Source organism: Cibotium barometz, chromosome 13, assembly GCF_041138505.1.
Source record: "Cibotium barometz isolate CiBa-2024 chromosome 13, ASM4113850v1, whole genome shotgun sequence".
NCBI lineage: Eukaryota > Viridiplantae > Streptophyta > Polypodiopsida > Cyatheales > Cibotiaceae > Cibotium > Cibotium barometz.
In genome coordinates, this window is record NC_141058.1 from 60,348,139 (window position 1) to 60,356,879 (window position 8,741).

At 46.3% G+C, this 8,741-nt stretch overlaps 1 protein-coding gene across 2 annotated transcripts in view; it reads left to right on the forward strand.

The window, feature by feature from the left end:
- Nucleotides 1-8,087, forward strand: part of LOC147632901 (uncharacterized) — a 57,761-nt gene extending 49,674 nt beyond the window's left edge. For both annotated transcript variants that reach the window (XM_086807808.1, XM_086807807.1), the window contains exon 4: nt 7,296-8,087. In XM_086807808.1, coding sequence (XP_086663934.1) covers nt 7,296-7,814 — 519 coding nt within the window. In that variant the 3' untranslated portion in view covers nt 7,815-8,087. The remainder of the gene's footprint in view (nt 1-7,295) is intronic.
- The last annotated feature ends 654 nt before the right edge of the window (nt 8,088-8,741 follow it).

The window sequence follows — 8,741 nt, forward strand, 5'->3', positions numbered from 1 at the left end:
TGACTTGTCTTAGATTCCTGGACAATGCCTGGTATTTCTGCTTGTGATTGTCCATGGCCTCCGGGACGCCTGGAAACCTATGGATGCTTGTTTACACACCTGTTTGGGATTGAGGCGGTGGTCTTATGTGTTTTGCAGGTGGTAATCAACTTACAACTTATATTTTATTATACTAAGGTTTATGAGTGCAGGTACACTTAAATTTGGGCGAACAAATTATAGTGTTCATATACACTTAAGTTTGGGCGGACAGTTTATAAAGTGTTCACATCAAGTGGACAAGTTTTTAATGTAACTTGGCCATTACTCAAGGTGGGCAGCCCATCATGCAATAAAGTGTTCACGTACACTTAATTTTGGGCGGACAGTTTATAAAGTGTTCACATCAAGTGGACCAGTTTTTAATGAAACTCTTCCATTACTCAAGGTGGGCAGCCCATCATGCAATAATAGCTCCAGGAGTCGCTATTCTCGAAGGCGGAGAAGCCAAAAGCAGCTAGGCGTCCCATTTCCAGTTGTTTTTGGAGTGGAACACTCTAGGGTTTGAAGATAGGAGTCAGTTTGGCATGCACAACAGCTCTCCAGGGCTGGTCGACTCCTTCCAGGGCTGATATATAGCTGATCACTTGCCTCCATAGCTGCTACAGATAGAAGCGATTCTTCTCTCTCTCTCTCTCTCTCTCTCTCTCTCATAGCAGGTGACTACTTTTGGCTCCCCTACTGGGCTGGTCAACTGCTGTATAGCAGATTTCAGGGCTATCTTTGTTGCTCCGAAGACTCTGGGTTCCATCTCATCTCTTGGAGTGACTTGTACAGCATGTTTGAGGGCTGAAAACAGTGCTGTTCAGTCAAATTCAGCAAGGTTCGCGACAAATTCGAAGGCAAACAGTATCTAAACCTTTGTGAAGTGGCTCTAAGGGTGAACGTTCGGGTGGCTAGAGCTAGGGTTTTCATGGCTGGTTATTCGGGACAACACTCCTGCTAGAGGGTGTGATCACGTACTTGAGTATGGCTGTGCCCGAGGAACTCTTGGAAGGCTGAGGTTGAGGTCTTAGGCAATTGTTTTATTTGTTTTCATCATATTCTGGATGTATCTGGTGCCATTCCGTAGAGTGTTTACTCTCTGGCACCCGTTCTCTTGTATTGGAACACTCTGTTGGTAATAAAGATACCTCTAGTGCTGTGTCTTGTGTAGGTTTCTCATATGGTTGTTTCAGTGGTTTCAAAGCATGATTATGTATTGTCAGATGCCTACGTATTATGCCATGATGTTATGTATGGGATAAGATTTTTTGTGTATATGCTTTCGTATTTGTGACACCTGGAGTGCTTTGCCCATGATAGACACCTTCTGTCGATGCGTGTTCAACATCCTTGAGAAGATCTATAAGAGGTGCTGCAAGGTTGGAAAACTTGTCCATATGGGAATTGTATGCTTGGCAAAGACCTACAAAAGAGCGGATCTCCTGAGTATTCTTGGAAATATCCTATTCGAGAATTTCCCTTACTTCTAGATAATGAATTTCTTCTACTCCAAACTTGCTTTTCTTTGCATTGATGTAGAGCGCATTGTCTCGCAAAAGTTGCAAGACCTTTTCAACATCCTACTCATGCTGCTCTGTAGTAGTAGAAAAGATGAGTATATCATCTAAAAAAGATGAACACGTACTTTCCTATGATCTCCATAGATACCTGAGACATCATCTTGTTAAATGTCGCTGGTGCATTGGTGAGACCGAATGGCATCACCACAAACTTGTAATGGCCACGTTTAGTCCTGAAGGCTGTTTTTGGAATGTTAGCCGTAAAGATCCGAACTTGTTACTTGATAATAGCCACTCTTGAGGTCTATCTTCGAAAAGAACTTTGCATCGTTGAGTTGCTCAAGGATATACTCAATCTTGGGCATTGGGAAACTTGTTCTTCACTGTGAGCTTGTTAAGAACCTTGTAGTCTATGCATAATTGTGTGGACTTGTCTTTCTTTTGCACAAACAAGATAGGTGCACCAAAGGGCGAGGTTGAAGGCCGAATAAAGCTAGTCCGGAGTAACTAGGAAAGCTGCTGCTTTAGTTCACCCTCCAATGCCTTAGAAAGGTGATAGGGGAACTTACTGGGCGGTTCTGTCCCGGGGACCAACTCAATGTGATAATCTTCGGGACGACTTGGGTGGGAACTGCGGCGGGAGATCATCCTTTAGCATGATGTCTTGAAACTGTGCTAGGAGGCTCTAGCTTTAGCTTTAATGGGGTTGGTGACTAAACAATAGATCGTTGGCTACAGACATAAATCAATGTGCACTTGGCTTCATTTCTGATAGCTTGTTGGACCTGGATGTGTGAGATGAGTGGAAGACCTAGAATGCTTCTATCCCTACAAATTAGGATAGGCTCAAGAACACCATCAATAATAGTGTTTTGGCCCAGTGTTTCAATAAAATCCCTTGTCGAGTGATGAAATGTTTCGATGTTTCTTGATCCGTTTTGAGGTGAAACGTTTCGGGGCTGAAACGTTTCACGGGGTGAGGTTGACATTGATTCATATCTCACACCAAAAGAGGTGAGACAATGAAGTCTCGTTGAAATGTGGCCTTTTGAACCATCGCGACGCATAGCTCTAAGCAGGTAGTAGTAGTTGGTGCAGCAAGATGGGAGCGCATAACTGCAGCAAGCAGTGGTATTATGAGTGATTGATCTGTTTCAGCTCTGATACCAATTATTGTATCTTTTTAATGAAAAAGTACTGAATAAAAAAAAGCTGAATCTGGGTGTGGAGGGGATGGAGCTCTACTACTAGGAGAATGCAAAGCTATATGCATGGAGTATACAATCATGATATGCAACCTAGCTAGCTCCATCCTGTACCATACTGGGGGTATAAAATGGTATACATCAGTGAAGGGGGTGTCCACATCTCCCTGAAGAACATGCTTGGGTGTGCTCTGAAGCGAGCCAGTCGCTCCGCACCCTCTCTGTGAAACTGAGCTCTGATCTCTGTCATCTCTCTCTGGTATAGGCGTGGTGTCCGAAAGCCAGGTGTCCTCTGTCTCCTGCGGGCTCTAAGTGTCTCTGCTCTCTGGAGAGTAATTCCCTGCCGTGTAGGGGCTGGGAGGGGTATGGATCTCTGAAAAAATGTAGTAATCTGTGTCTGTCGCCCCCCCCTCTGGAGCTGTCTGAGCCTGTAATAATGTCTCTCTGTGGCGCTGTATGTCTAGAATGTATCTCCCCAGTATGCGCTGGTCTGCTGCCTCAAAGATCTGGCGTAGGGAATGTGGCTCTCTGAATAAAATGGGATATCTCTCTCTGATGGCTGTATATGCTCTGCATCTGCATACATAATGCTCCTCACTCTCCACCTCCTCTCTACACAATCTGCATACCCTCTCCTCTCGAGGGATCCGTGCTGCTCTGCCAGTCTCAATCTCCAATCGGTGTGATGAAACTCTGAGCTGACCAATAGCCACTCGGGAGCCGTGTGGTAAAAAGCCCTCCATCATCAGTGATACTCATGAAGTGATCTCTGTAGTATAGCATCTTCGGTGGAAGAGGCTGTGTAGGCGATATCCATGTCTCTCGTGTATAGAGCTGCCATAGATCCTGTCTCAATACTCTGTTCCTCTCACTATGAGAGAGACGGATATGTGGTGCATCCCTGTCATACTGGAATGGTGGTAGATGATCCATGTCTAGGCCATGCTGTGAGAACCAATGTGTGACCTGTGCATACCATGATCCTCTGTCTCCTGCCTCAGCCAACTGTCTAGATGCCTGAAAAGCTCTGTATGATAATCTGTCCTGTGGCATCTCTCTGAATCTGTCTAGCAGGCATATAGTCTGGAATATGGCCTCTACCATCATAGGAGGCGCAGCAAACTCTGCTCGGATAATGTCAGAGGGCCTGTGGTCTCTCTATCTGTGTCCACCAATGGGTAGCAAGGCCTGGCGCCCATACTGCTGCTCCATACATCAATGCCGGTGTGACTAATGTGTCAAATAGCCACCCCTTTGTCCGGGGCTCCTGAAAATGCGCCTGGTGGCACTGTCTCTCTAGCATAGCCAATGCTGCATATCCCCGTGTCAATCTAGCTCTGGCTGCTGAACCCATGGTAAAGCGTGTGGCTGCTGCAGAGAAGGTAACCCCTAGGTACACGTATGATGTCACCACCTCCACCTGGCATCCTGCGAGAGTGAATGTCAGCTGACTCCTGCCCTGTCGCGATGTATGAAAGACCATAACCTTGGTTTTCCCAAGGTTCACAGTAAGACCCCTCTATGTGCAGAAATCATCGAGTGCATGTAGATGCTGCTGTAGACCACCTGGGACTCAGACACTAATACAATATCATCAGCATAGAGCATAATATGTACTGAGGTACCTGCTAAATCAACTCCATCTCCGCCTCCCCGTGTAATGAAGTCAGCCACCTCATCAATGTATAACCCAAATAGCGTGGGGGAAAGTGGGCATCCTTGCTTCACACCAATGGTGCTAGCAATAGTCTCGGACATACCTCCTGGACATTTGACTCGCCCAAAAACCTGCTCATATAATGCATAGATGCCCCATGTCATATCTGCTGGTATGCCAAGAGACTGCAGGCGCTGAAAGAGCCTCTCTCGTGGTACTGTGTCAAATGCCTTGCGGAAATCCACAAAGCAGCAATAGAGCTTTCTCTTCCTCACTTTGGCCTGATCAATCATACATCTCAAAGTGAATACATGGTCAGTGGTAGAGAAAGCTCTCTTGAAGCCTGCCTGCCGTGATGAGCGTAAACCTGCTCGCTCAGCATATAAGCTAAGCTCTTGCTCCAGCACTGCACCATAGAGTTTGGCCAGCACGTGGCCAACCATAACCGTCCTGTAGTTGCTCGGATCGAGCATATCCCCTGTATTGTGAATCGGCACAATGGTGTGCATCGTCCACTCCGCAGGCAAACCCTCTGCTAGTGCCCTGTTAAACAGGTGTGCAAGAAAAGGAGCTAAAGAATCTACTGCATATATGAGATGCTCACCCTGCAGGCCCATATGGTCGGCGGCCCGTCCATGCTGTAGGCGGCGGATAGCTTCCTGTACCATCGAGTGGGTAAAGAAGCTAGCTGTGGTAGGTTGAGGCTCCTGTGGCTGAGGTATAGGTGGCTGCTGTGGGGCATGGTATAGACCCTCTGCATATGTGTGCCATGTCTGTGGGTCTGCAATAGGTGTCGGGGTCCGGGGCTCTCTGAAATGCCGCCATGAGACAGGGCTATCTCTACTCATGAAGAAATGAAAGATCTCTAGCTCCTGTATCTCTGCGAAGGCCCGCCTTTTGCGGCGAGTAAGTCTCCTCATCTCTCTCCTCGACTCCTGCTCTGTGATGGCTCCCAAGGCTCTCTGTATGCGGAGCCGTGAGTATAGGGCTCTGCACTCGTCATCATACCATCTGTTCTGGGGCATAGTCCCAGGTCTCGCAGGCTCTCCTGAGTGTACACGATGTGGGAAGCTCTGTAATGCAGCCGTGTGTAGGAGTGATGCGAGCTGGGCTGTAATGGTATCCATAGATGCCAGGGGATCCATGAGTAGGAGCCCATCCTCTACTCTGCCAGTGTATATGTCTGCCATGTCATGTGTGAAGTAGATGGTAGTGTGTGGCGTCGGTATGTGGGGGGCTGGTGATACTGGTGATCCGGCTAGTGAAAATGCCAAGTATGTATGATCTGCCCCAATAGGACGAGGTGGAATGGAGAATGAGGTGACAAGCTGTGATGCCTCCAAAGACCCCATAATGTAGTCTACCACCGTGCCTCTGGTCCATGTATGACCCCCATGTGGGAAGCATGTCAGCCCTCCTGATCCCGGCCACTGTAGCATCCCGTTATAAATAACGAGACGATGCCTGGCTCCCAACTCTAGTAAGTGATCCCCATAATGTCCTCTGTCTGGTCCAGTGTCCTCTGATGCCCGACTAGCCCCTATCTCCTCTGGATCCACAGGGTGGAGGATCTCCATGTCATCATAGTCATACACCTCACACTGTCTGCTCTGTGTGTGGGCATTGAAGTCGCCCGTAAGAAATACTTCCCCTAGTGTAGAATAATGCATAATCTCCTCTGACAGACAAGTGTATGGCGAGGCTCCTGTCTCCTCCTCCTGTGGCATGTCCTCTGTAATGACATAGAAGGATCCCGACGGAGAAAAGTAACATAGAGCTATGTATATAACCCTGTCCTGTGAGAGCTGTAAGCTGATCCACATGTATCTGGCCTCTGGATCCTGTGCTACCACTCTCAGTCTCCCCTGTAGCTCCCGTCTGAATAGGACTGCTACTCCCCCCGACCCTCTCGAGGTACCCTGGCGTGTGGTCCTCCTGTATGCTGACTCCCACTGGAATCCCTCTACTCGAGGTAGCCCTCTCTCTGGGCTCTGATGTGTCTCTGTCAGAAGTATGATGTCTCTCCCCACCATAACATGCTCCAGTCGTCCAGGCTGCACCCATAGTGAACCATTACAGTTCCATACCGCTATGTGTACCTCTGTCAGTGGCTTGGTTTTTGTCCCATAGGCCCCAAACCGCTAATCCATGGGCCGGCCATCAATGATGACCCGACCATCTCGATAGAAGGCCTTCTTGCCTTCTCTCCTCGCGTGTAAGACTCGTGGCATGCAAGTTCTCCTATGCTCAAGCTGCATCCTCGTGAGATCATCATCCAAGAAAATAGGAGCTCCCTCTAAACCCCGTAGTATGACCCTCTTCCTCATGAAGGTGACCCTCTCCGTCTCTCCTGCAAACTGTAGGATGAGGGCTCGTCCTTGGGTGTATATATAGCAGAGTTACACAGCTCTCTCTCTCTCTCTTTCATCTGCGTTTTGCTCTCTACAGCAGTTGTCTTCATTTCCGCTGTGCATTCTGACAGAGACAACATGGAGATCAGTGACATGTTCCATGGACACCTCGCCAGCCTTTCCAATCCCAAGGTCTAAACAAAGAGTAAACTTGCAGCTCTAAGAATGATACTTGGGCAGGAATCACTAACATATTTGACAGTCGTGCCAAAAATTATTGCACTCAAGTTTGTTCGTGTATTGTTAGTTCTGGGGGATGCCCTTGCATCTCCTATCACAATTAGTGTACAGAATATTATTCTGATCTCAGAGGCCAGTTTTGCCTAAAGAAGAGGTTCATGAATTTACGTGCGCACGTTTGTGGACTTGTTCTCCTCTTTTTCCTCGTGTAGAGATACTGCTTTTGCTTCTTTTTTATGACTGTAGCGGCATATTTTCCTACTTGTATGTATTCTAATTTTTTTTGTTGTTGTCGCAGGCCTTACCTAATACTTCAGCTCTGCAAGAAGACACCGTTGAGGATCTGCCACCAATACGAAACGAAGCTGTTTGGAAGTCGCTGTGTTTTGGTCCCAGTAGATCAAACGAGATTCTTTTTGATTTGCAGGAAGATGCAACTATACCTTCCACAGATAAAGAAGCTTTTCCTAAAGATAATATTTGTGAAGAAGTTGTGCATTCTCCTGTTCTTCAAGTTCTGCTGAGATTGGATGAGGTCTCAAGAGCAACTCTGTTTAGATATCATGTGTCGTGGCTCAAAGAGCAAAGCAATCTTGTGTATGACAGAGCAGTGTGGCTGTTTGCGCTGGCAGCTGTTGTAGACTCTCCACTTGACGACCAAACTACTGCTGCATTCCGTGACCTGTTGCGAAAATGTGCAGAGCTGAGAGTGGAAAAGAAATCAGATGATGAAGAGCTTCACATGCTTAATATCCTCATGACAATAGCGGGTAAATACTTCGGTCAGGCAGACCATTCTAGTGTGATGAATATATGAAGCCTGCACTCATGGTAAAGTGCCAGCATAATAACAAGTGTGATTCTGAAGCCCCCTGGGGATTTAGTGCGTCAGCAACTCTGATTCTGGTTGGGCAGAACACCTTTCTTCGCAACTTCAAACACAAGTTCTAACTCATGTTTGTTTTTGGATGGTGACACAGGTAACAGTGGTGCTCCCTCACATATATGTGCTAATTATGTAGCATTGACAACCTCTGTGCATTTCCATTTCAATGTGCTTATCAATGGGTTTTAAAATGGTTTCGCTCCACTACAAGTTTGCCTTTGTTATATGATCTGCTAGTCTTGCTATGCATGAACTGAATTTGAATTTTATTATTCAAGCTTGTGTAAGAGTCGATTGGTCTGCTTTCTTAATTCATGTTTAAACTTTGTACTGAAGTGTTTAGCTGGTTCTAAACTAAATCTGTGGGTCGGTACATGTAACACACACACATGCATGTGCACACGCACCCGTGCACACACATTACTAACTAACATTATTAACTTTTGATGTTCTAGCCATGATTGGATCCCCTTTACTAAGGTTTGCCAAACATTCTAGGTGTTTGAACTCTATGGAATCTTTTAGAGTCCTCCAAAGGACTAAAAATAATGGTCCTTCACAAGGTAAGTACTCATTACCACTATGCAAATGACCACCCGACACTTGGCAGGAAAAGTTTTGATGTAACTAACTAACTACTCTTTACTCAGTGACACAGAGTGGTTGAACCTACCTAATGTGACTTGCCCACTTTGCCTCTACCTTACCAGATGATGCATGCCAAGGTTAGGGTTCCTCTTTGTAGCTTTCATGCGTTGAGATGGCCATCTTCTATCTTTTTAAATAAAAATCTATATTTTTTTTATTTTTTAAAAAATTATCAATTTTCCTCTATTTTTAAATATGTTCGTTGCATTT